The following is a 26,608-nucleotide window of genomic DNA, read 5'->3' as shown; positions in this document are numbered from 1 at the left end:
TCGTAGAATATCAGGTTTGGAAGGAACCTCAGGAGGTCATCTAGTCCAACCCCCTGGTCAAAGCAGGACCAATCCCCAATTAAATTATCCCAGCCAGGGGTTTGTCAAGCTGGGCCTTAACCCTACAAGAATGCGATTCCACCACCTCCCTAGGTAACGCATTCCAATGCTTCACCATCCTCCTAGTGAAAGTTTTTCCTAATATCCAACCTAAACCTCCCCGCTGCATCTTGAGACCATTACTCCTTATTCTGTCATTTGCTACCACTGAGAACGGTCTAGATCCATCCTCTTTAGAACCCCCTTTCAAGTAGTTGAAAGCAGCTATCAAATCCTCCTCATTCTTCTTTTGCAGACTAAACAATCCCAGTTCCCTCAGCCTCTCCTCATAAGTCATGTGCTCCAGCCCCTAATCATTTTTTGTTGCCTTCTGCTGGATTCTTTCCAATTTTTCTACATTCTTGTAGTGTGGGGCCCAAAACTGGATACACTACTCCAGATGAGGTCTCACCAATGCCGAATAGAGAGGAATGATCATGTCCCTCGATCTGCTGGCAATGCTCCTACTTATACAGCCCAAAATGCTGTTAGCCTTCTTGGCAACAAGGGCATACTGACTCATCTCCAGCTTCTCATCCACTGTAACCCCTAGGTCCTTCTCTGCAGAACTGCTGCCTAGCCACTTGGTCCCTAGTCTGTAGCACTGCATGGAATTCTTCCATCCGAAGTGCAGGACTCTGCATTTGTCCTTGTTGAACCTCATCAGATTTCTTTTGGCCCAATCCTCTAATTTGTCTAGGTCCCTCTGTATCCTATCCCTGCCCTTCAGCATATCTACCACTCCTCCCAGTTTAGTGTCCTCTACAGACTTGCTGAGGGTGCAATCCACACCATCCTCCAGATCATTAATGAAGATATTGAACAAAACTAGCCCCAGGATCGACCCTTGATACCAGCTGCCAACTAGACATGGAGCCATTGATCACTACTGGCTGAGCCCAATGATCTAGCCAGCTTTCTAACCACCTTCATCCAGCCCATACTTTAACTTGCTGGCAAGAATACTGTGGGAGACTGTATCAAAAGCTTTGCTAAAGTCAAGGAATAACACATCCACTGCTTTTTTCCCCATCCCCAGAGCCAGTTATCTCCTCATAGAAGGCAATTAGGTTAGTCAGGCATGACTTGCTCTTGGTGAATCCATGCTGTCTGTTCCTGATCTCCTTGAAGTGCTTCAAAATTGATTCCTTGGGGACCTGCTCCATGATTCCTCCCCCCGCCCCCCAGGACTGAGGTGAGGCTGACTGGCCTGTGGTTCCCTGGATCCTCCTTCCCTTTTTTATAGATGGGCACTACATTAGCCTTTTTCCAGTCATCCAGGACCTCCCTGATCGACATGAGTTTTCAAAGATAATGGCCAATGGCTCTGCAATCACATCAGCCAACTCCTTTAGCACTCTCAGATGCAGTGCATCCTGCCCCATGGACTTGTGCTCGTCCAGCTTTTCTAAATAGTTCTGAACCACTTTTCTCCACAGAGGGCTGGTCACCTGCTCCCCATATTGTGCTGCCCAGTGCAGTACTCTGGGAGCTGATCTTGTTTGAAGACAGGCCAAAAAAAGCATTGAGTACATTAGCTTTTTCCACATCCTCTGTCGCTAGGTTGCCTCCTCCATTCAGTAAGAGGCCCACACTTTCCCTGACCACCTTGTTGCTAACATACCTGTAGAAACCCTTCTTGTTAGTCTTAACATCCCTTGCTAGCTGCAACTCCAAGTGTGACTTGACCATCCTGATTTCACTCCTGCATGCCTGAGCAATATTTTTATACTCCCTGGTCATTTTTCCAAGCTTCCACTTCTTGTAAGCTGCTTTTTTGTGTTTAAGATCAGCAAGGATTTCACTGTTAAGCTAAGGTGATTGCCTGCCATATTTACTATTTCTACACATCAGGATGGTTTGTCGTAGCAACCTCAATAAGGATTCTTTAAAATACAGCCAGCTCTCCTGGACTCCTTTCCCCCTCATGTTCTCCCGGGGGATCCTGCCCATCAGTTCCCTGAGGGAGTCAAAATCTGCTTTTTTTTTTTTTTTTGAAGTCCAGGGTCTGTACTCTTCTGCTCTCCTTTCCTCCTTTTGTCAGGATCCTGAACTCAACCATCTCATGGTCACAGCCTCCCAGTTCCCATCCACTTTTGCTTCCCCTACTAATTCTTTCCTGTTTGAGCAGCATGTCAAGAGCCCCTAGGTGGTTCCAGCACTTGTACTAGGAAATTGTCCCACTACAGTGATCTGAATCTTACCTCTTTATTTGGTAGGCTTCACTAACAAACAACTTGTGCTAGTGATGTGCAGTCTTTATGCTACCAAGATCTAGAAAACTATATCTAATGTGCATGCGACTTTACATCATATTCCTGGAGTACCCCTCACCATAGTATCAATATACTGAGTGGAAAAGTCTCTTCTATCCATGACTCAAGGCTGTTCTGAATTGCTGCTCAAATCAGCATGGAAGCTGCTTTACTGAGAGCTTGTCTACACTTAAAACACTGCAGTGGTGCTGCTGTAGTGCGTCAGTGAAGACACTACCTACGCTGATGCCAGGGGTTCTCCTGTCTATGTAGGTACTCCACCTTCCAAAGAGGGAGTAGTTAGTTTGACAGGAGAATTCTTCTGTCTACATCCAGGATTAGGTTGGTTTAACTACATCACTTTGGGAATGTGGATTTTTGCATAGTTATACTAGCTTAATTTCCTAGTGTAGACCAGGCCTGACACTGTAAAGAGTCTTCCATATGCCCTACAGAATGGCCTTCTGCATGCTTCCTCCCATAGCTTCTGAACTTCCCATGCTAGTTAAGCCTAATTAGCACTAACATGGGTTCCCTGCTTTCCACCTGTCCTTCCTGTATCCCTAGAGATCAAAGTAGGGGAGTAAGTTTTATTCTACTCTATAGATTGAGTCAAATTAAAGGTCTTTAATTTGGGAAAGAAACCATGATCAAGCACCTTTCCTTGGGCACAATGGAGCTGTTGGCTGCACTGGGGTTAAATAGGTGTTAACAGTTTGAATGGATTTTAGTCACACTTATTTGTCTAGCTTCCACCTGGTGATACAGTAGGAGTTGACAAGTCTGCAAGTTCTCCAGTATCATAGTTGTTCAGAGTACAGAATATCTCAATTTCTAATCTAAAAACTAGAAGGAACATGATGAAGGCTTGAAAGTTTTCAAAGTTATAACTGCCCTTGAAACTAGGAAGCAAAGAGAACCGAGAGAGTTGTACTGATTACATTAGTTAAATAAATTAGTTTAAACAGGTGCAGAAATACTGGTGCTGGAGCCAGTGGACTGAGGAGCATGGGCTATGTACTTGGGTTTGGGATAAAGTTGTAAAGACTTGCTGGTTCACACCTGCCAGGTGGGTCCTGCCTTCTGAGCCAGTGGTAGCAGCACTTACAAGGGAGAACTTCAACAGGGCTTCTAAAAAAACCCAGTCCAGCATCCGTCTCCTCAGTCTTTGCTTGATCTTGTGCTGATGGCGGCATTTCTGGCATACAAGCCTTCCCATATGAACACTAGTCAGTCTGCAACCACTGGGTTTAAATAAGGGAGACTGTATGTGTTTATTTTTATATAAAATATATGGCTGTCCCCAAGAGTCCTGAAGAGAAATCTGTTTGCATAATTCTAAGTCAATATGTATTGACCAAGCACATGTTCCATCTTAAAAACAGAGCTGAATGCTTCCCTGTTTTCCTTCTGTTTCATGGGAGCAGATTTTTATGGCTGGTAGCTGCAACAGCCTGGCCTGTACCAGCTTTGCTGCAGTTAATGCATTAGTTCTGTTTTCATGCTAGGAATCCGGCTTTGTTGTAGCCAGCTTGTTAAAGGTGGTGGAATCCAGGGTTGCATAGTGAAAATGACTCCTTTGCCATTCCAGGGGTCAGGACTGCAGGAATTGTATCTTCCTGCCTCCATTTTAAGTCTTCACTGCAAGACTCCATCAGTGATAGCTTTTGTGTACCTGTGCATGGAACTTATCCAGACACACCAGGGGAGCACAGCTCATGGCTGCATTGGCACCTCAGTTGGATGCCTGGGGCAGATGCCCCAACCAGAATAGCACAGCATGGATCAAGCATGGCACCTTGCTCCTGGGTCACCAGGGGCTTGAGAATGTAGTCCTAACACTTCTGAATGGTGACAAGGAGTACACTGCTCTCTAGTGACCCCTTCCTTCTAGGGGGGTCACCATGAGGCAGCGCTTCTGGGAGGACAGGAAAAGCCCAAGACTTAGTTATGCTTTTCCTCCCTAAAGTCAGGCTAATGCTCAGCTTACTTTGGCTGTCATTCCAGTTAATAGCTGCTGACTGGAGTGATGGGCAGGGGACTAGCAAACAGTGCTGTCACGTTGCTCTGCAGTGGCTAAAGAGCATGAGTATCAACCTCAGGGCAGACTTAAGAACCAGCATGCAAGCACCAAATTGACTGCAAGTTCTGTACATACATTTCACCAACCACTTACCAGGCAGCAACTCCTCAGGTGCGATTCACCTTAACATGGAGTCAGACAGTCCCCTTGGGTACCCCAATCTGTCTCACCACCCAGGTGGAGCTATCTTTGTAATGGTCCCTTACACCCTGAATATTGCTGAGATTCATGTTACTCCCAGTCCCAAAGAACCAGTCACTTACCCCAGGTCAGTTGAACCTTGGATCTCACACCGTAGACTACACCTGTAGATTGGCTACAGGTTTATTAAATAGGAAAAGAAAATGAGTTGCTTCAAACAGTGGTTCTCAAGATTTTTTGTTCTACAAATAACACACCACTCATATTTTAATATCCTTAGTCTTACCTTTCTAATGCAATGATGTTCTCTCTCTTCTCCCCCCCCAAGCCACAGCAGCCCCCAAGCTGAGGTGGGGAAGGAGAACCATCTCTCCCTGGCAGCTGCAGCTGAGGAAAGTGACCTCTTTCTGATTGCTGCAGCCCTATACATCCCAAGGCTGCTGCCACCTCACCTTGCATGTATATCTTCTCCAGGGTCCAGGCACCTAATTAGTGGAGCCACACCTGCATGGCTCCACTAATTAGGTGGGTGGCCCTTCATTCTCTTGTATGGCTACCCAGGTGTGCACCTTAGAAGGAACTATTCGCAGACCACTGGAACCTCGGGCTCATCACTGGCATTCTCTTGCTTATGCCTGGAAAACCTTGCCCCAAGAGTCAAAGCAATGATGGTATAGTTCCTCCTTGAGGGGTTTTGTTCCTTTCCTCCCTTTGGCTTTGAGCTGCAAACTTAGTCAATGGGAGGAATTCACTTGCAAGACTCCTGTGTGAGACCTCTAATATTCCACTTTCATCTGTCAATGAACCTTCCTTGTTGGGCATGAGAAATGTCGTTTTTTTTTTTTTTTTTTTTTTTTTTGTAGGAGACCAGCATTTCATGCTAGTTAATGCTTCTATCTGATTTATAGTTGGAGGCTTACAATGCAAATGTTCAAACATTACCTTACAATGCGCTGTATATTAATTTCATTTATAACATTGTATCTCAAACACTCCATAAAGTCTAAACACCTTCATCTAATTCTAATACCTATTTTAAGAGGTGAGCCAGACTGGTTCCATCTCTGTATTTCAGTATTCAGCTGAGACATGGACCTTGGCAGGAGCTGGCACCTGGTCTGCCAGGATTACAAGTGCTCCTTCCTCCCTTCCCCACCTCCCTCTAAGTGAAATCATTCCTGTAGACTTCATGGTTACCTCTCAAAAGCAGGTGTCACCAACTTTTTTGAAAGAGGGTGTGACTTTCTCACTCACCCCACTGCTATGATCGCTGAGTTGGGTCATAGTACCTGGAATTGCTGTGTCCTGAGCGCCATACCGAATAGTGAAAATCAAGTGAGGTTCTCCTTCCCCAGCAGCGAGGGGGAGGCTTGGGCAGAGTCTGACTCAATCATGGTTAGCATTTTCTAACAGTGCATTAACAGGAATTTGCTGTTAATGTGGGCAAGCATGGTTGTGGTTAATCTGTTAGTGGGCATGGCTAGCCCTGGGGGAACCACTACAGACAAGGCATGTGAGCTTCACTGCACCCCAAAATGTCCAAGGTTTCTTTTCCTGTGCCTCTAGCAAGTGGGAGTGTCCAGCTACAGGTGCTTGTACACAGTCTCTTCAGAAGAAACAAGTATTTATACAGGTATCATCTAGACTAGTGGGTCAGACTATCACCACCTTGTTTGTGTGCAGTTAACAATCAAAGCAATGATGAAAGTGCTACTTCCCATAACTTAAAATCCACCTACGGGCAACCCCCACCCCCAGACTGAGGTGCAGGCAAACTACAGAAGGGCACCTGTGTTCAAGCTGGTGTTTGGAAATCATGTATTGGCTCAAATGTACCTGTACTTTGGATATGCCAAATTCCAGGGCCTTGTCAAACCAGAGCTAGGTGGCCTCTTGCACATCCAGTGCTGAAAGGGTTCTCAGTAGCTATTGTGATCTGATCATAGGACTGGTAGACAGGAAAGGAGTCCCATATCCCAGTTATGCTGCTGACTTGTGCAGCCCCAGGCGAGACACTACTTGACTAGGTTCTGTCTTTTACAGAACAGGGTAAGACTTGAGGAGGGGTGTTCTGATTTCACTAGTCGTCCTTTATACTAACAAAAGCTTGCTCACCCATGCTCTTGACCCTCTTCCTCTGACACAAAGGAACTGTACTGAGATGTGGCTCTAAGGGCTTGTCTACCCTGGCAATTAACAGTGCTGTAACTTTCTCGCTCAGGTGTGTAAAGTGCCAGGTAAACAGTGCCCCAGTGCTGGGAGCTATGTCCCTTGTGGAGGTGGGTTTTTTAGAGCTGGGAGACCTCTCTTTCCCAGTGCTGTGCCACAACCATACAAGGCACATTAAAGTACTGCCATGGCAGCGCTTTAGTGTTGCCAGTGCAGACTAGCTGTAAGTGTAGAGGGCTAAAGGTAAAAGTAACCAAGTATTTAATGTAAAACCAGACTATGGCTGTAAAAATCATACCTTGGTCAAAGTAGGCCATGTAAATCAGATGTTAGCTGGCAAGATACTAACACTTATCTTTCTGCCTAGAAAGAAGATATTGGGAGGACCACCAAAGACTGCTGGGATAGCCCTGATGCACCTGCTCTCTCTACTTGCAGCAATGCAGATATCTTCCGCAGAATAAATGCCATGCTGGATAACTCTCTGGATTTCAGTGGAGTCTGCACGACACCCATCACAAAAGGAAGACGTGACCTTTTGCCAGGTGACTTGGTTGGCTAGTGCTCATAAGAGCACAGGGAGCAATGTCAGATGGCTGCAATACAGGGATTCCATAGCTGGATATAATATGCAAACCTGTCTTGCTTGGTATTTCTTAATGTCTCTTAGGAGTACTAACATGGGGAGTGTAAAGATGACTTGTCACGGAAACCACTGCAGATCTGTGTGTGCATGCAGCCCTGTGATGCATAAGAGCCTGAGTCTCTTTCAGCAGCTTCTTTCTGTTTCTACTATAGAAATATCAAAAAGGGTCAAGTCTCTCAGGCCTAAGGCTCAAGCACCTTAGGCCTGATTCCCTATCACCATGTGTTTGACACTAGTGCAAAGTGACTGCAAAATACCACTGTTCGGATTTGGTAGCATTGTGTACCCACTGTGCAGGTTTGGGTTGCAGAGCACTGCAGGACAATACTTAAATCCAAGCTGCCTCTAGTGGCATAAAATTATACGTGTCTGTTAGTGTTGGGTCAGTCTCTTTTTAAGCAACCTAAAGTTTAACCTAAACTACTGACATGCCCAACCAAAGGTTAGGGTTCTTCCTTCAGCAGCTACCCATCCTGAGCCAAAGAGGGACATGCTGGAGACTCTGAACTGCAGTAAATGGTAGTCATGGTGCAGTGACAGTCTAGTGCCATGATCTTGTAGCCATATATCACTTAGCTGAGCTCCTGGTAAAAGGGCTTGAGTCAGCACAGTCCATGTGATTTACACAGCTTGGGCAGAGGGCCACAAGACCAAGCGATCATCATCAGCCACCTAAGTCAGTTTATGGATGGTGTGGCCTCTTCACAAGCATGGGCAGCTTCAGTTACATATCTTCTCTTGGCAAAGGGGAAGATGGTTTTGCTGAAGGAACCCTGCCTTATCTTATATTAGAACACTTACAGCAAACCAGGAGTTTGCGTTTTCCAAAATATGGAGAGTCCTGTATCAGTGAGTGCACACTTACATAGGGACAGGGCATTAGGTGGGGTCTAATCAGTACCAGTTCATGGTACTTCTTCCTTAAGCTAGAAAAGATAACTACATTAACGTAGTACAATTAATCACTAGTCAAGAATGCCAAAGCTCATGTTGTCCATGTGATTCTAATTCTACCCCTGTGCAGAAGCAGCAGGATCAAGATCACTTACTGTTTCTTGTAAAATGTAGTCATAGCTGCTTTGTCCAAACTCTTAAGGACTGAACAAGTCAGGATCCTGGAGGAACTGTTCCTCACTCACCATGCACCTTAGGCCTGATTCCCTATCACCATGTGTTTGACACTAGTGCAAAGTGACTGCAAAATACCACTGTTTGGATTTGGTAGCATTGTGTACCCACTGTGCAGGGCAGTGGAGAGTTAGATCCCTTGTATTGGAAAGATTCCTGAGTTCCCTCTGGTATATAGCACTAGAAGATGCTACATGTATCTGGCTGTAGAAAATCCTATAATGTAGTTGTATAACTAAATGCTATATCATAATTCGCATGTATAAAGTGCAGCATTATGGTTCTGCATGCATTCTCAAGTACTGCCTTTCCTCACTTGAGAGCCTAACTGCAACTGTAAGTTAATGTAGCTTGAATAGATTAAAAACTAACTTAAGCACCTGGAAAAAAGCTAGGAAAAAGACTTAACCCAGTAGGGGAATCATTCATGCTTTAATTTGTCTCTGTTGCCAATCTCCATTGACTTTCCCAGCTCAAACAAAATCCAGGATAAGATGCCCCTTTCAGCATGCATAAAAGGATTACACTCCATGTAGAATAAAGATTGTGGAGGCTTGTGCCCTTTTCACAAATACTTAAATAGTTGACTATTGCTATTGAGGAAGTGCACAAATGCATGTAAAGACCCTTCACTTCAAGGGTGGAAAGATGTGCAGACACAGGAAAGGGAACACTATATCTAAGCTTGGTGGTCCTTCTGCAGATAAAGCTTCAAGCTTTCAATTGACTGGTGTAGTTTATGTGGCTGGAGAGTCATTTGGACTCTAAGTTGTTTCACATGGAGGAAAAACTAATACCAGTGGGGCTGAATGCTCCATACTAAGCCTACCAGTTGGTCAGCCTTTTTAAAAAGGTCACTGTTTTCTTTATGGTTAATCTTAACCAGTGTTGAGACAAACAGCTAAGTTTTATGGGGTTGTCCCTAGTAACTACTGTTTCATAGGTTTAATGAATGAATTGCTCCAGAAGTTGCACAAAGCTCAATTTTAGTCCCTAACAAACCAGGTTACAGATATCCATTACAGCATTATATTGGTTGCTGGCAACACCTGCTCTAGAACCTGTAGAACCTGACTGATAGCCTCTAACACAGAACTTGCAAGTATAACACTCCTGAACATTTGCCTTTTAGTCTGCAGCCTGTGCTTAGTTTCAGAAAGACAATGGCATGGGGGGACCTGTGTGCTAGGAGACAATCTCTTTGGAGCAGGGACTAAATCTAAACTGCTCCAATCCTTAATCTCAGCTGAAATATTTATCCTCTCTACACATGGGGGGCGGGGGAGGGATTGAGGCACAGAGATGAAGTGACTTGTCAAAGGCAGAGCCAGGAATTTAACCCAGATCTCCTGAATTCAGTCAGTGTCATACCCACAAGATCATTCCCCCGAGCATAAGGAGAATGCCTTAAGCAACTCTCGTTTTGGGAGAGAAGAAAGTACACTTCCCATTATCTCAAATTTAAACCCCAGTTCTGAGGGTCTGGAATTTGTAATGGGGCATAGCGCTAGTCCGTAAGGCAGTGGTGTCAGATGGCTACCTCACAAGAATTGTTGATCCAGCCCATAAGGGTCATTCTGCAGGATCCAAGCTTTCATTTTAAGGTTCTTCTCAGTCACAAAAGTTAGAAGCTTTTTAAAAACACCACAGATCAACTAGCATCATCACAATTCATACCATTCCCCACCTTATTCAGTCTGCAACTACAGGGGAAATATTAAACTAAAATGCCAGGTGGATTGGATTTCTTCACTTGCACCTTTTGAGTTTGGGCTCTTGAATACTTCTCTAGCATGTTGGTGTCAGAAGCAGTGCCCCAAAATAAAGAACTAGCTTGAAGCCTTCACCATAGTTCTGCAGGGTATAACATGGATATCCTAGTTCAGGCACAGGTAAGAATCAACAGTTGAAGATAACCTGGGACTGGGCTAACATCTGGAAAGCTGAGAATTGTTATCCTTTGCATGTTAGGAAATGCATAGCATCTCAAATGTCCAACATTAAAGGGCGACTTTCTGTGTGGACTCAGTAGCTGTTTCCAGCAACTCAGTGAATTTGGGTCTCAATCAAAATCTGACTCATCAGTGATTGGAAGCCAATCCCCCCTCAACTCTGGGTAGTCTAGTAATTGTCTTAAGGCTTGTCTACAGCATGGAGAGTAACTTCTAAATTAAGTTAACATGTTGCATATTGATCTGTATGGATGCTGTTGGTGTGCATTAAAGCACACTAGGGAACCTTAATGACAGGTTTCAGAGTAGCAGCCGTGTTAGTCTGTATCTACAAAAAGAACAGGAGTACTTGTGGCACCTTAGAGACTAACAAATTTATTAGAGCATAAGCTTTCGTGGACTACGAAGAAGTGGGCTGTAGTCCACGAAAGCTTATGATCTAATAAATTTGTTAGTCTCTAAGGTGCCACAAGTACTCCTGTTCTTTTTAGGGAACATTAATGTATTTCTTGCAGTGTGCATCACCTGGTTGTACAGTGACCAATCAATGTGTAACATGTTGGTGCAATTTAAGTCACACCCCCAGGTATAGGCAGGCACTGAGATGATAGCCCCTTCTCCACCAGCTGAGCTGGTAATGTTGGCCTTCTAGTATGTTTGCATTGTGCAGTGCTCAGCTGCAGCAGTGTTAGCTGGAATGGCTCCTCTAACTGATGCGGACTTTAGTTTCTCCTGTAGTGGCTTCCTGATGGCTGCTGTAGTAGGGAGTTCTCGCTCTCAGTGAAATGGATTTGCATATGATCTAGGCAAGTATGTCCTGTGGAGTCTGACTGCCACTTCCTCCTGCTGCAGAGCCAGGGTCAAAGAATGCTTTTTCCCCTCTGGTTCTTGAAATTGTCATTAATCATTTGGCCTTTCAAAGTTTTCAGTTAATTACAAACAAGTAAACCCCCCCCACTGGCTCTGAAGCAGTTAATATACCATTAAATGTCAAGTTTTGGCACTATTCAGAGTATGTCTACACAGTAAAGAACCCCATGGCTGCCCTGTGCCAGCCGACTCAGCCCTGCGGCCCAAGCCTATTTCATAGCTGTGTAGACTTCCAGGCCCAGGGACTGTCCTACCCCAATGGGTCCCAGAGCTGGGGCTCCAGCCCAAGCCTGGACATCTACAAGCAATGAAGCAGCCCCACAGCTGGAGCCGCACTGGCCAGCTGTGGGTTTTTTGCTGTGTAGAGAGACCCTCAGATTATGGGAAAAGCAACACTTAACTGAAAGGCTTTAGAGCAGGTGTGGCCAACCTGTGGCTCCGGAGCTGCATGTGGCTCTTCAGAAGTTAATATGCAGCTCCTTGTATAGGCACAGACTCTGGGGCTAGAGCTACAAGCACCAACTTTCCAATGTGCCAGGGAGTGCTCACTGCTCAACCCCTGGCTCTGCCACAGGCCCTGCTCCCACTCCACCCCTTCCCGCCCCCTCCCCTGAGCTGGCTGTGCCTTTGCTCCTCCCCCTCTTTCCCCAGAGCTTCCTGTATGCCACAAAACTGATGGGGAGGTGCTGATTGGCCAAGGTGCTGGGAGCAGGGGGTGGGCTGATCGGGGGGCTGCTGACTTATTACTGTGGCTCTTTGGCAATGTACACTGGTAAATTCTGGCTCCTTCTCAGGCTCAGGTTGGCCACCCCTGCTTTAGGGTTTCTTGCCTGGTCCCTGGCTGCAGAAAGACCCACTAGCTACAAACAATACAGATCTCCAGGATTCCATGCTCTTAAACTAAGGGCTTGTCTACAGTTCATGGCAAACTGGGGTGCAAATCCACCCCCACTAGCCTGCTACAGACTGTCCATGAGGACCCTGCTGAGTTTGTTAATGTGCTTTGACTTAGTCCCATTTCAGTGAGGATTTGATTTAAAGTGAGTTAATGAACTGTTAATGGTTTGAATAGCAGCCGTGTTATTCTGTATCTGCAAAAAACAGGAATACTTGTGGCACGTTAGACTCAAAAAAAATTTTGACCATAAGCTTTTGTGGCACTAGCAGTCATCTTCAGCCCCCAACTAAAATCTCTCCAGCGCATCATCCAAGATCTACAACCTATCCTGAAAGACAATCCCTCTGTCTCGTAGATCTTGGGAGACAGACCACTCCTTGCTTACAGACAGCCCACCCAAACCTGAAGCAAATACCAGCAACCACACAACAAAAAAAACTAACCCAGGAACCTATCCTTGCAACAAAGCCCAATGCCAACTCTGTCCACCTATCTAGTCAAGGGACACCATCATAGTACCTAATCACATCAGCCATGCCCTCAGGGGCTCGTTCACCTGCACATCTACCAATGTGCATGTCCCAGAAATGCCCCTCTGCCATGTACATTGGCCAAACTGGACAGTCTCTACACAAGAATAAATGGACACACATCTGACATTAGGAATCACAACGTTCAAAAACCAGTAGGCAATCAGTTCAACCTCTCTGGTCACTCAGGTTATGGCTACACTTGCAGCTGTGCAGCACTGTGAGTTAAACCTCTTCGTACAGCTGAGTAGGGAAAGCACTACAGTCAGTCCACACTGACAGCCACCAGCGCACTATCGTGGCCACATTTGTGGCACTTGCAGCGGCATTGGGAGTGATGCATTATGGGCAGCTATCCCACAGAGCACCTCTTCCCATTCTGGCACCGTGGGTTGTGGGAAGGGGGCAGAGGGTGCGGGACACTCTGGGTCCTCTCCCAACACCCTGTGATGCATCGCTTCACATCCCAGCAATCCCTGTGTTTCCATCCACATTTGGCGCCATTTGGCACTATCTTTCAACGGTTTCAGTGCAGCCGGGTCTGTGTTCTGTTTCGGTCTGCGGGAAATGGACTCCTCTATATCATTGGATCTTAAGGAATAGCTTGACTGCCAAATGTGACGTGCTGACGAGACTCGTCAGAATTTCAGGCTCCAACAATATCGAGTCACATACAACATGAAATTGCTTGTGGCATTCATGGACCTGCTCAGCACCGTGGAATGCCGCTTTTGGGCTCGGGGAAACAAGCACTGAGTAGTGGGATCACATCGTCATACAAGTCTGGGATGACAAGCAGTGGCTGCAGAACTTTCAGATGAGAAAAGCCCCTTTCATGTGACTCTGTGAGGAGCTCACCCCCACCCTGCGGCGCAAGGACATGAGATTGAGAGCTGCCCTGATGGAGAAGCAGGTGGCTATTGCAGTCTGGAAGCTGGCAACTTCAGACAGCTACCAATCAGTCCCTAACCAGTTTGAAGTGGGAAAGTCGACTGTTGGAATCGTGGTTGATGCAAGTTTGCAGGGCCATTAATTGCATCCTGCTCAGAAGAACCGCGACTCTGGGTAACGTGCAAGACATTGTGGATGGCTTTGCACAAATTGGTTTCCCTAATTGTGGAGGGGCGACAGATGGAATGCATATTCCTATTCTGGCACCACTCCACCTAGCATCAGAGTACGTTAATCAGAAGGGGTGTTGTGGATCACCGTGGGCGTTTCATTGACACTAACGCAGGCTGGCCCAGAATGGTGCATGTATCTTTCGAAACACTGGCCTGTTCAGGAAGCTGCAGGCCGGGACTCTTTCCTCAGAGCAGAGGATCACAGTAGGAAGTCAAAATGCCCATTGTGATCCTTGGAGACCCCGCTTACCCGTTAATGCCGTGGCTCATGAAACGCTACACAGGGAGCCTTGACAGCAGCAAGGAATGGTTCAACTACAGGCTGAGCCAGTCCCGAATGACACTGGAGTGTGCTTTCGGCTGTTTAAAGGGCCGCAGGCCATCTCTGTATGGGAAGCTGGACTTAGCTGAAAACAGTGTCCCAGTGGTGTTATCCACATGCTGTACCCTCCATAATATTTGTGAAGGGAAGGGTGAAAGATTCAGTCAGGCATGGACCCCCAAGTTTCAACACCTGGAGGCTGAATTTGCACAGCCAGAGAGCAGGGCTATTAGAGGGGCCCAGCACAGGGCTGCAAGGATTAGGGGTGCCTTGAGGGAGCAATTTGAGGCTGAAAACCCAGAGTAATGTCTGGTGCCCTGCACGGGAGTGAAGTGCAGTGCTTCCAGTGTTAGTAGGAATCGGTGTTTGCTAAGCTGACTTGCAGTGGCTGTTTCTTTCCTGGGCTAAGGTATCTTTTACTTTATGCGATAATAGACTGTTTTCAAAGCCAAAAAATCCATTTATTGAAAAGACAACTGCTTGGGAATCAAAGGGCAAGGGGGTGGGGAATGGTACAATCACAGATTTGTATATGTCCTGTCTGGTGTGCTGTGCAATGACAGCTGCACTTCAGGATGGCTATACTGCATGGTGATGGGGGCTGAGTGCAGAGGGTAAGGGTCGTAGTTTTCAGGGCTGGGTGGTGAAGATACAGGTGTTGGAGGCAGCTGGTGGCTGTAAGAACCCAGATGTTGGGGAAAGTGGGTTGGAGGTGACATGGGGGCACAAGGGAAAGAATTTTGGGACAAGGGGTGGGGGGGCCAGGCACGGTAGTGCTCCACCTGCATGGCTACGAGCGCCTGGATAGTCCGTTTAGCACTCCGTGATGCTTATCAGCCGATCCGTGCTTTGCTGCCAGTGCTCCGTGCTTCGCCGCCAGTGTGCTGCGTTTTCCTGGTGGATCCTGCTTTCGCTCTCCCTCCACTTCTGTGCTGTTTGATTCTCTTTAAGAGATTGATGCAGCGTGTCTTCTTCCGGAGTTTTTGCAGTCTCTCAGCCGGTGATAACACGGACGGCTGAGATCTAAAGGCAAAGATCTGTAAAGGCAAAATGCAACACTTAACAGAGAGGCAGCATTGTTTATACCAGAAAGAGTAATGATTCCCCCACACTTAAGGAGGGCGCACAGTCTACACAATAGCATAATTTTCCCATCCCAAAGAGCGCACATAACCCACAGGAGCCCCAAAATGGTGAGTAAGGGGGACTGATTGTTTCAGGGCTGTAGTGCCCTCTGGGTTTCTGTGCCTTGGGGAGAGCCAACAGCTGTAGGGGGAACCTACGCTGAACACTGTCCCAACATTTTCCACAGGAGTTCATCCTGGAAGATCTCGCTGCTGAGAGTGACCTGGGAAGCAAGGGAGGGTCTTCTAATGCACTGTGGCTTCCGCCCTGGCCCATATGCAGCTTGCCTGTGTGCAGCAATGGTCCCCCTCGCAGCACAGTGGATGGACATGTTAGCCTGACTGGGACAAGGACTATGGTGGCTCTCCCAAGAAACCTGCGCAAGCACATTGCCCATGTTCTGGATGAGACTTTTGAAGAGATTACCGACGCCAATTACCCCGATGTGATAGACCACATCAATGCGCCATTCCACATCTAGCATGCATGCAGCCCTAACCCTTCTCTCCCAAAAAACCCGCATGAAAAAAATTCCTTCCCAGAAAAAAAAACCCGCTTACTGGGAACCTGCTCTTCTTGTTGTCCTCCACCAAGTACCGGCCGCTGCGACTGGCTACCTTCCTCCTGGCTCGAAGAGCTGCTGGCTACATGCCTCCAGGGATTCCGGGGTGTCTCCCCCTTGCCCCAGCACCCTCACTCCTGCTTTCCTCCTCCTCCTCCTCCCCTCTGCTCTGAAGTGTCCATGGTGGTGCTCGGAGTGGAGGTGGGGTCACCCCCCAAGTATCGCATCCAGCTCTTTGTAGAATCAGCAGGTTGCGGGGGGAGCACCAGAGCGGCCATTTGCCTCGCGGGCTTTGCAGTAGGCATTCCGCAGCTCCTTCATTTAATCCTGCACTGCAGTGCGTCCCAGTCATGGCCCCTTTCCATTATGGCCCCTGATATCTGCCCGAAGGTGTCATAATTCCTATGGCTGGAGCGCAACTGGGACTGGACAGCTTCCTCCCCCCAAACACTAAGGTCCAGCAACTCGCCATTGCTCCATGGGGGTTCGCTTGGCACATGGAGGCATGGTCACCTGGAAAGTTTCGCTGATAGCACTCCACGCCTGGCTGAGCAAACAGGAAGGGGATTTTTAAAATTCTCGGAATATAAAGGGCAGGTCTGACGGTTGGTTACCTGAGGCCAGGGCAGTAGAGTTCAAACTGATGACCAGAGTGGCTAGAACAGGCATTGTGGGATACTGCCGAATACTTCTGGAGGCCAATCAGAGCGCATTGGGCGGCCACACTGGCACCGCAGCACAGCAGCGGCAGCGCCATACTTGTTCCTCCTCTCAGGGAGGTGGAGTGCCAGCAGTGCTGTAGCCGTGGAGATACAGCACTGTACGTGCCCTGCCAGTGTGGATGGGGAGTGAGATGCTGTGCTGTACACGGCTTTATTGTGCTGTAACTCGCAAGTGTAGCAAGGCCTCAGTAACACTTAAAGGTGGCAATTTTGCAACAGAAAAGCTTCAAAAACAGACTCCAAGAAACTGCTGAACTAGAATTAATTTGCAAACTAGATACCATTATCTTGGGCTTGAATAGAGACTAGGAGTGGCTGGGTAATTACACAAATTGAATCTATTTCCCCATGTTAAGTATCCTCACACCTTGTCAACTGTCTGAAATGGGCCATCTTGATTATCACTACACAAGTTTTTTCCTCCTGCTTATCTTTATTAATTAGCCTCTTAAAGTTGGTATGGCAGCTCCCACCTTTTCATGTTCTCTGTATATACATAATCTTCTTACTATAAATTCCATTCTATGCATCTGATGAAGTGAGCTGTAGCCCACAAAAATGTATGCTCAAATAAATGTTAGTCTCTAAGGTGCCACAAGTACTCCTGTTCTCTTTGAACTGTTAATGTGTCAGCAGGGTCCATACAGTGGCAGGCTAGTGCAGGATGGATTCACACCGCAGCTTGCCACTAACTAATTGTGTAGACAAGCTCTTAGTGTGCTAAACATGAATTCTCAAAGATCTTAGACACGAACAGCCTTAACTCCTAGTTCAGTTTCATTATGGGCAGAAACCCTTTAGCAAGTGAATTCTCATTCCCTAAAATCATGAAAACCAGTGGCCTACAAACCAACCATGAAGTTGAGATGTACACTCAGAGCTAGTCACAAAGGGATTTAGGTGCCTGGGTCCAAAATTCAGATCCTCTAAACCCTGCCCAGCTGCTATCTAACCTTGCAGGTACTTAGTCCCATGGCATTTAAACTGCTGCGGGGCGTGCACATAGCCCTTAGCCGTGAACTAGGTGTGGGTCTCCTGCAAGCATGGCTGCTGCCTCATGCCTCTCCAAAAAACACAGCCATCCGAGGAGGTGGCCCTGATAATTCTTAACCCAGTGGCTAGAGCACTCAGCCAGGATGTGAGGCCTGGTTCACTTTCCTCCTTAGCCTGATGGGGAGCAGGTGCTTGGACCTGGGTCTGACTTATTCTCTCTAGTAGAATGCATGGCTGAATCAGAGCAGAGGGAGTTCCAGTCCTAGGCCTGGTCATCACTAGAAAATCAGGGAGATGGATTACCTGTGTCATCAGGAGAATCCCTCCTGGCAACATAGGTCCTGCCTACAGTGAAGCGCTACAGTGGCACAAAACTGAAGGCACCTGACTTCCTTTGAAGGGTGGGGTTACACCACCCCTATTTCCTATTGGCTAGCTTTGGTTGCTCCCCACTCAGCTTGCTGGCTTCTGGGAGCTCCATTCTTAGGTACCAGTGCTCTCATGCAGTGTCTAGGGAGCCTAAAGCCAAACTTGAGGCTGTGGATTTTGCTAGGTGGCAGGGTGTTGAGCATTGCAATGTGGCATCTAGGGACCAACATGGATCTAAACCACAAGGTCTTGCAAAGAACTTGAAACTTATCTTCTGTGAAATGAGGGGCCTTCTAATGGAGGGTTAGCTAAAGATGCCTATCTACATCCTGTACCTCTGGATTTGAATGTTCACTTGACTTTTTTGTGCTTTATGGGGTCACTTGGGTTGAAAGCTGGAACTTGGCAGGGATGCAGGAGTGCGCTTTGCTAGACTCTCGACTTTGATTTGATAAGTTGAGTGTGAAGGCAGCAGTTGGAGTTTGTCTAACTGATCTGTTTGACTGGTGCGTGCAGGTAGAGATGGATTTATACAACTTAACGGTGCAAAAAAGGCCTTTTCTACATTAGGTCTTAATCACCTAAATCTTACTAGAAGGCTGAATACTGGAGAGCTAGGGAGGTAGTGTTCTCAAGCAGATTCTGGAAGTTGTATTATCTAGCATCTTCCTACATGACCTGTACCCATCTTTTGAAAAGCTGGAACCCTCTTAAAAGTAAAGCATGCTTGTCATACTAATTGTCCATTCATCCATAATGAATGGATGCAGTAAAGCTGTAGATGACCTGAATTTGCCAGGCTTAAAAATAAATGTAAAGTTGGAGTGTTTCAGGCCTCTCTCATTATAGGAATGAGTTCATGTCCTCCTTGCTTCCTCTGTAGGTCACCTTAAGATGCCATTGGAGGTGTTAATTACTGGCAGCCTTTCTGCTGAAAAATGTCTTGTGGTTTAATAGGGTGTTCAGTTCACACCATACTGGCCCAGAGTGTGCAGAGTCTGACTTGAATATGCTCTCCAGTGCAGTGGTTCTCAGCCTGGGGTATGCAGAGGTCTTCCAGTGGGTACATCAACTCCTCTAGATATTTGCCTAGTTTTACAATAGGCTACATAAAAAGCACCAGCAAAGTCAGTACAAACTAAAATTTCATACAATGACTTGTTTATACTGCTCTATGTACTAGATACCGAAATGTAAGTACAATATAATCTTAAAATCAACTGGAATAGAAGTATGGTAAATGAGAAAGTAAGCCTTTTTCAGTAATAGTGTGCTGTGAAACTTCTTTTTTTTTTTTTTTTTTTTTTTTTTGTAAGCAAGTAGTTTAAGTGAGGTGAAACTTGGGGGCATGCAAGAGAAATCAGACTACTAAAAGGGGTTCAGTAGTCTGGAAAGGTTGAGCACTGCTCTAATGCATAGCACCCTCTTTCCTTCTATTAAGCTTGGAGGTCAGGGTAAGTTGGTGACTGGTGGTTTTAAAGCACAAGTTATCAGTGGAAAGATGATTCCCACAGACTTGGGCTATGGCACTCCCATAAACAGCATACGTAGAAATGCTCTATAATCATGAGGGCTGGGTTATAGTTGCTGTGGGAACAAACTGAATTGCCTGAACAAAGTGTCTAAAAATCTTATGATGCTGTATTAAAGTCTCAGGCCTCATCTGAAATAAGTTGCCCCTCCAACTATACTACTAGAACTAAAGTAGTTCCACACCCTAACACTTTTATTATGTTCTACCTATATCTGCATTTCTTTGGTGCAGTTTACTCCCGTGCAGGAAGGAGAATAAGTTGTACCAATATTGCATGGAAAAACTACATGAGACGAACATGCAGGTTGCAAAGACAACCACTCAAAAGTTAGGAAATGCCAGGTTGCCTCTGCAACTTCAGCTCAGTCCCCTTGTGCATATGCCTCATGATAGTCTTCAGCACAATCACATACTATTTTTTTTTCACCCCCACAGGTCACATTTCAGTCAGTGCCCAGAATGGCTGGTGCTTAGTGAATGAGTAGCTATGTAATATTTTGTGTTCAGTGTAATCCTAGGCCTCATACTGCATGCTAGTCAAACCCTGCTCTAAAGACAGAATTATTTCCTCATGGGCTCTTCTGTGGTTCTCATCTCTACAGTATGAGGCTTCACAAACATTGCTGTGAGTTGAGGGAGTGGTGGGATCCCTATTGCCCAAGTTAAGGTTAGATGTACCTACTAATTTGGGGTGCCCAATTTGAAACTCCTACAACCTGATTTTGTCTCAGAATCCTCAGCATTATATAGCACTTCGTTGTGTTCACAGCACAGCTCCAATTTGAATTCATTTGTAGCCAAGAGTGGTCAGCACATGTGTAAATCAAACCAAAGGTTTTAAATTGGGCACCCAGAAAATGAGAAGCACTTAGCAACCCCCTGTGAAGTTTTAAGTGACATGCCCAGTGTCACATAAAAATTCTGTGGAAGAGGCAGGGATAGAATTGAATTTCTCAGGAGCATTTAACTGCCATAACCATGAGACTCTCTGTCACAGGTCAGGGGTGTGCAGGCACAACTGTGGGCCCGGGCTCAGGCCTAGTGGCCAGAGTCCATCATGCTCAAGATGGGCCACCAGCTCAGTGGTGGCAGCCAAGATAAGGGGACCTGGGCCCTCCCTCTCCACTGGATCCCAAACCAGAGTCCTATCAGTGGCGGTGTTATCTGCCACCAGCTCGGCAGGGATCCGGCTGAAACACACTGAGCTAGCCTCCAGTTGTCCAACCAACTCCCCACAAAGACTCACGGGGTTACTTCCTATCCACTTCTCTGCATCTTGTGGCTTCCTAGTTCCCTGCGTTCCTTCTCCCTCAGTCGTGTCTAGCACCTGGGAGTTGAGGGTTGCTGTCAGCTGGCTGGCCTCTGCATCATGGAGTGCCTGTGGCCCTTCAGCAGGGGCCAGCAGCACACCACCTTCCCCTATGGGGTCCACCAAGACTGAGCCAGGCTGCTCCCTCTTATACTGGTGTTGCGTTTTGAGCATGCCCAATAGGGCCGTGGGGGCATGGCTTCCTCAGCCCACAATGAGGGGTTAACCCCTGCAGTCCCAGTGGGGGCATGCATGCCCCATCACACCCTCCTTTCTCTTTCTGCAATCGCCTGCCTCACTCATTACTCACCTTCCAACTTCCTCTACTAATGAGGCAGAGATCCTACAGGCTCCTTCACTAACAGCTCTGACTTGTCCCCACAGCAGCTGCATTCCATGCAGTGAATAAGGCAGGGTCCTGTGGAAAATGGTCTGTTAATGTGATGACTGTTGTAATACATACATGCAAGGGGGCTGAATTAAGGCTGCACCTGAATTCTGGCACTTTTGAACGCTTGAGTGCTTGACTTGGCAGTGTTCTCAAGATAGCTTTTGCATGTAACCACCTGGACTTTATTCAGTTCATTGTTTAAAAAAACAAGTTGACATCTTGACACCCCATGGGTCCCAAGCTGGGTCAGAGCTTTTGGATCCATGTACTGACTTCTGCCAGTTGAGGGAACAAAGTAACTGACCGCAGTAGTGCCATCCTCTGCATGGAGCAGCACTAGAAGTGGAAGAGTCCCCTTGCCAGATATTTGCTGGCAGCAGAGGAATGGTGAGACTTGGGAATTTCAGTTCCATTCCAGGTCCTGGGGGGGAGGGGGGGGAGAATGTGCTGCCTTTTTTGGCCATTCCCTCCATTTGACCCCTTTGTGCCCATACCCCATACAAGTTTTTCCCCACCCCAGCTTAGTCCCAACCCTATTCTTTCCACTTAGTCTCCACTTATCAGGCTTCCAATCCCAGCCTGCTTGCCCAGTAAGTTTTAGTCTCACTGCTCCAAACTACCCCACTCCTAGTCTCCTTGCCCAGCCAGTTCCCAGTCCCTCCACTTGCCCTACCTCTTTCCCAGTCCCTGCCCCCCACCCATGTTCCCATCCTCACTAACTCCTAGTCTCCTTCAGTTTTCTCATCTAATCTGTTCCCCTGGCTCCTTGTCCCAGTCTCCCCATCTGATCTCTGTTCCCCCTGCCTTGAAATGACTGCCTGGATGTCAGCTGAGGGCAGAGGGACTCCATGCTCTGTTTCAATGGCCAGCCCTGCCCTGGCCCAGAGCAGCTATTATGGGGAGAGCCACGCTTCACCCCATGGCCAGTGGCATGTGCTCTATGAGGCAGGAGCATGTGCAGGATGGAATCTTGTTAAACAAATCAAATCCCCTGAAGTCTCTTCTCAGCATGTGCAAACTACAGTTTTCTGAGGCTTGTCATATGGGTGGATCTACAGATGGATGGCAGTAACAGCAGCCTTTGGGTCAGGGATGTGCCTTTTGCCAAATTCCAGGTTCCTGCTCCAAAGCATAGGGAGGGTAGAGCATTTCAAAGAAAAATCTCCAGAACTTTACCATGGGGGAAAAACAGCTTTTTCCCTAGCCTCACTCTTGGAAACAGCTGAATGCTTAGGCTGATCTTCGGGGAAATGTCTGTGGAGGCTGACACGTGGCACAGGAAACTTCAGCCCAAATGGTTACTATTTGGCAAGGTTACATGTAACTGAAAATGGCCTCATTGAGGTTGCCCTAAACATCCCATTATAGGCAGGACTACTAGCCCTGCCTGTAATACGCACCTTTACACCACTGTGTCCACACTAGAGGCTGTACTTGTCTGACAATCAGTTTTAAAAAGTGTACAGTGTTTGTAGACCTTGGTCATGAGGGTAGCGAGGACGGAGTGCTGGCTGCCAGCAGGTGTGGCTGCAGCATTACTATGTTGTATTATCTCTGACCTGCAGGCCCCATACTTCCCCGTGATTGTCAGATACTGTATGTGATGGGAAACTTTGGGGTGCCCAAATCCCTGTGAGGCTTAGGTAGGGCCCGTCTTCTACTGTAGCATAAACCTGGTTCTACCTTAGGATATTTGACTGGTGTCAGCTTCTGGAGCTGTGCTAGGCATGTAGACCAGTAAATCACTTAGGATTCTGCTGTGGGGCCGGAAGGGAGGTCACAGGGCTGAGTACCAGACTGGTGGTGATGCCTGGGGTGGCCGTAATTACACGTGACAAATGTGGCAAGCAGGAGTCACTGCAGCACCCTGCTGAAGTGGGTGGGGTGTTCATTGGCTGGCATGCAATGGGAGGGATTTGGAAGCAGTGTGGAGGAGACTACTGTCATTCTGCTTGGGAGCTGGCTTACAAATGCCCTGAGTGACTCAGATTTTGGGTAAGGTAGCCGAGCATCTTGTGGCTTAATCAGCCCCCAGATTCTGCATCAAACTGGCATTCTCACACCAACTGCCTGCATTTCTCTAGCCTGCTGGCACAGACCACTAAACTAAGGCAGGAATCCAGCCTCTTTAATAGCTCTGGCTTGTGACACCCTTTTCTCCTTCTCCCTCTTCTTCCCTCCCCCGCCTCCCCTCCCCGGGTGGGGAAGGATAGAAGGTCAGTGAGCCATGAAAATTCCTGTCTACATGTGAATTGGGAATTCTGCTCTTTCTGGCCAAGTTGCTTTCCCAGTGTGACATGCAGGCTCAGACTGGCCTGCAATGTAATGCACTTCTCTTCCTAGTGCTGAGGATTTTTTTGAAGGTTATCCATATTATTGAATAGTAAACAATGCAGAGTCAGGGAGGCTCAGTGGCCAAGTTGAAGCAAATAGATTATGCTAGCAGAATTGTGAAGCTTTGCATTGGGTGGCTGAATCGGGGCTGGAGCCAGCAGCTGGAGCCTGTCCAGGACTAAAGTGTTTTTGGGTTTGTGGGTGGAGGGGGAGGGGCAGGGACAAGAGAGCTGGATAGCACTAAACTAGTGGGTCTGAGCTGTCGCTGCTGCTGAGGATTGCTGTCTCGAGCCTTTTCCACTGTGCTGTAGCTCACGGCTTATTTGTGCTGTCTGCTTGTCTTGATTTACTGTAGCTGTGCCTTTTCCTTTCTGCATGCTGTCTCGTCTTCCAGGGGAATCTACTCTCTATACCTTTATTTTGTAATAAATGATGCGGTTATATTGCATGCCTGAGTGACGTCACTGTCAGCACAGTAAGCATCAGCAGCCTGATCACATGCTGGCCCAGTCAGTAATGCAGACGGGATAGGAAGGTGGAGGGGGGGCAGAGGAGGGAGGGGGCTGGTTCCTGGACATATGGCAGTCTTCCCCTTTGGGGTGCAGTTGTTAGTCTCAGTGGCTTCATCATAGGGCAGGGTCTGGCTTGAAGCTTTGGGAAACTCTTCCTAAAAATCCCTGAACTCTTCAGCTTGTGTTTGTTCCACCTGAGCAGACTTCCAGGACTCTGAAGGAGCAGTGGCAAGCAGGATGCTTTTCCCCAGCTCTGCGCAAGAGTCTCCCCGTGGCCTCCCGGACACAAACGACCTGTGCCTTGGCCTGCAGTCTCTCAATCTGACGGGGTGGGACAGACCATGGAGCACCCAGGATTCCGATACTGCAGCACAGACCAGCACACAGTCTGGTGAGTTGCTCTCTGCTTACACACAGCAACAGTTGTTGATTATTTGTGTTTTTTTTTTTAAAGTGAAGCTATTGCCCAGAAAAGTGGCTGTTACAGGAGCAGGTTGTGACTGGTTGAGGGATTTCTCTTAACCTTATAAATGCTCTGAGTGTAATGGGGTGATGAGTTCGGGGGACAGAATAAGGGGAGGTTTTGGTTCTGACTGTTCTGCAACTACTCCAGTCTTGGCTGGTGAAACAGGAAACATAACTTACAAATACCTAGGCTTCTCCACATCCTGTGATGTCTGGGGATGGATTAATGTGCTGATGGGCAAGAGGCTTTATTAAAAAATCTGCTCATACCTTCCTTCCAAGTATGTTAGGGTATATTTGAAGATTGAGCTAAACGCCTACACTGAGAACTCCACTGCAGTGTGGAAGTGGCGTTAAACTCGCTCCACTTCAGATAAATCTACTAGCAAATTGCTACCTGGGCAAAATAGGGTGTGCTGGCAGAAAGTGGCCTCTCTACAGGAAGAGAGCTGCATGCTTACAGAGGGACCCCCTGCCTGGCAGCAAATGCTGCTGTAGCACACAAGCTTGGGGTGTTGCACTCTCTGGGTCTGCTGCCTACACGCTGCATATGGGGTGTGGTGGGGGTGCAGACTGAGCTCCAAGTACCAAACTCAACCAGAAGGTTCCCAGCTCTGTAAAAGGGCTCAGCAGGACTCTCTCCATTCTCAAACTAAAACAAATCCTGTTCTGGGGAATGGCACTTGGTCTGCAAGAGTTAGTCTCTCCCCCACTAGCAGAGTGAAGGCATGGCAGCAAAGTAGTGGCTTCTTGTTTTGCCCTTCCCCCTTCCAAATGCTGTTCACCCTGGCTTTCAGCTGGGATCTAGCTCAGAGCACCAGCAGTATGGAGTGCTCTAGATCTGGGCGCTGGTTTTCTCTATAGAAACTGAAGTGAAGAACAATGCTGTACCACTCAGTTTTCTAGACCAGGATTTAGTGGCATCCTTGTGGTGTGGTTGGGTAGGGTGCAAGAGGGGGATGTGGACTCATCTTTCAGGTCCTTTATAATAAAGATCTGGAAAGAACAATCTCACAGATGGTGTTACATTCACTGAAGTATCAGTCCATGGAAATATCTCCTGCTTCAGCAGAGTTTGCACAAGTTCAGCCTGGTTGCTACAGAAACTCCTCCTTTTTATAGAAGCAACCTGCTGCTTTGTTAAAAGGCTAGTGCATCTTTGTGCATTGATGGGGGTGACATAAAGGCCCCAGGCACATAGCAGGTACTGATAGGACTGTGGGTTGCAGTGTCTTCTCTCACTCTTCATGGGGGTGGCCATTCTGGGGTGGTTCTGGAGGAGTGGAAGTGACCCTGCTCAGGGAAGGTAGCAGTGATGTGAAGTGTTGCCGGCTGCTCTGCTGGCAAGCTTCATGCCAAAGCTCCCAATTTCCTTCCCACTGACTAATGCCTGTCACTTGGTTATAGCAGTGGGTCACAGTCTGCCAGGGGCAGCACCGAATGTCACTTCAGATACTGCAAAACTGGTCTGCATGGTACCTCATGCAGCTTCCTCCCATGGCTGGGCGTGGGACTTGTCAGGTGACTGTTGCAGAAGCAATGTAGCCACGTAGGGAGGGAGCAATGAGTGTTAAACAGGCTTATGCAAAGACCCCTGGAAAGAACTTCCTGTTGAGGGGTCTTCCTAGGAGCTATTGGCACTCCAATAGGCTTGGATTCCTGCCCTCCTGTGCAATCCAAAAAATCCAGCTGGCTTCCCCTGGTGACCCTGTAAATGCTCCATGTCGCACCGAACAAGGGACTGTTCTTCCCAGGCTGCAGTTGTGCCTGATCTTCTCCTACCTTGCGCTTGCCAGTGAAGCTGGGAATAGGGAGCTGTTGGCTGACTTTCAATCACTCAAACAGTCCTCCAAAATGGTGGTGGGAGAAATGTGAGTTCTTAATCGGAGCTGAAAGGAGCAGCAGCCTTAGATAATTAATAGCATACAACATTTTGGGAAGTGTCTCTGATAGGCGACTGGGTACTGAATCTGGATTAACTAAGGCCCTGTGAACAGCAGTTGTACATATATGCTGGAACTGAGGGTGCTGCTACACCCCTTGGATTGAAGTGGTTTCTATCAGATACAGGGTTT

The 26,608-nt window shown here is 47.4% G+C and overlaps 1 protein-coding gene across 18 annotated transcripts in view; it reads left to right on the top strand.

The window, feature by feature from the left end:
- The window catches only part of CPEB1 (cytoplasmic polyadenylation element binding protein 1), a 74,328-nt gene that overhangs the window by 10,553 nt on the left and 37,167 nt on the right, over positions 1-26,608 (top strand). For 7 of the 18 annotated variants that reach the window (XM_065559660.1, XM_005280963.5, XM_065559666.1 and 4 more), the window contains exons 2-3: positions 7,115-7,292; positions 24,271-24,459. In XM_065559660.1, the coding sequence (XP_065415732.1) occupies positions 7,115-7,292; positions 24,271-24,459 (367 nt within the window). Of the gene's footprint in view, positions 1-7,114; positions 7,293-24,246; positions 24,460-26,608 lie in introns of those variants that run through there. The other 11 variants (XM_065559665.1, XM_065559663.1, XM_065559667.1 and 8 more) reach the window with 4 other exon arrangements.

Source organism: Chrysemys picta, chromosome 10 (genome assembly GCF_011386835.1).
Source record: "Chrysemys picta bellii isolate R12L10 chromosome 10, ASM1138683v2, whole genome shotgun sequence".
NCBI classification, from domain to species: Eukaryota; Metazoa; Chordata; order Testudines; family Emydidae; genus Chrysemys; species Chrysemys picta.
Note: the sequence above shows the minus strand (reverse complement) of the source record. Positions and strands in the feature narration are given on the sequence as shown.